We start from the raw sequence: 1,202 nt of genomic DNA on the forward strand, positions 1-1,202 counted from the left end.
GTGAGCTGCAGCGTCAGATTGCGCAAGACACGAGTCTCTCCGTAGCAAAACGTCGCCGATTGGAAGACGATACCGGGCGACGTCAGCGGACCGGGCGTCACGGGCACGTACTCGTCGCGATCGAAGAAAGCTTGCAGCCGGTCAAAGCTCACTTGGGCCTCGACGAGCGCTGTCATGGCCGACGGCAAGTTGAGAAGCGGGCTCCGAATGGTTTCAAACAGCGCGATGCTCGTCAGCGCCGTCCCGAGGTCTAGCGAGTGGCCGAGGTACACGTACAAACCAAACGCCGCGATCGTGACAGCCGATGGCACGGCGTTGAAGATCGTAGCGCCAATAGCCTTGGTCGTCGCATACCGTTGCAGCTGTGCGAGCTCTCGTTCGCGGTGTTGGAGTAGCGTGCTCATAAACGACGGCTCCCACGCCTCGAGTTTGAGTCCCTTGATGCCGCTTAGGACTTCAGCGACTGCTCGCAAGCGCGTGTCCTTGAACGTCATGAGCGGGCCTTGGCACGTCCGCGTGATCGTTGTCAGCATCGACATCGCCGGAATGAGCAGGCAGAGAACGCCAACGCCGCCAAAGAACGCGACGCCGAGCTCGTTGTACATGAAGACGCACGTGACGGCGATCTGCAGCGGTGTGTACCAGAGACTGTGCGCCGCGTTGACGAGCCATTGAAGTCGAGCCGCATCCACGCTGATGAGCGTCGCCACATCCCCCGCCGAAGCAGTCGACACGAGGCGCAGCGTCTTGTCGTAGACCGCCATGACGACGGCCGACCGGAGCCGCAGCCCGACCTTGTAGCACACAAAATAGTAGTGCCGAAGTGTCAGCGATTGCAAAATGCCCGACGTAACCACGGCGAGCGTGTACGACACACCAATCGAGAGCGGTTTTGAGGACGCACCGAGGTACGCGACGAGGTGCTTGAGCAAGAGGGGCCCGGTGAACTGGAGCGCGAGATGGACGACCTTGAGGACACCCGCAAGAACGATTGGCCGCGCGTAGCCGCGGGCAAAGGCGCGATAAAGTTTAGGCGACGGCGACGATGACTTCTCGCGCGCCCACTGCGTATGAAAGATACTGGCGGCGGTCGTCGCGCGGTCGGCGGGGTTGAGGCGAAAGAGGTCGTCCAACTCGAGCGGCCGGGCATTCCCGAGGGTCAGCAGCGGCGTGAGCCATGAGAAGAAGACGGTGCTCCATAG

At 61.6% G+C, this 1,202-nt stretch overlaps 1 protein-coding gene across 1 annotated transcript; it reads right to left on the minus strand.

The window, feature by feature from the left end:
* Positions 1-31: 31 nt before the first annotated feature.
* On the minus strand, positions 32-1,133 carry SDRG_17440 (hypothetical protein; the record flags this gene model as incomplete). The annotated part of the gene is made up of 1 exon (XM_008623682.1): positions 32-1,133. A coding segment is annotated over one exon (1,101 nt), but the record flags the coding sequence as incomplete, so codon positions are not given.
* Between the last annotated feature and the right edge of the window lie 69 nt (positions 1,134-1,202).

The sequence above is a fragment of the Saprolegnia diclina genome (genome assembly GCF_000281045.1).
Source record: "Saprolegnia diclina VS20 unplaced genomic scaffold supercont1.377, whole genome shotgun sequence".
Taxonomy (NCBI): domain Eukaryota; phylum Oomycota; class Saprolegniomycetes; order Saprolegniales; family Saprolegniaceae; genus Saprolegnia; species Saprolegnia diclina.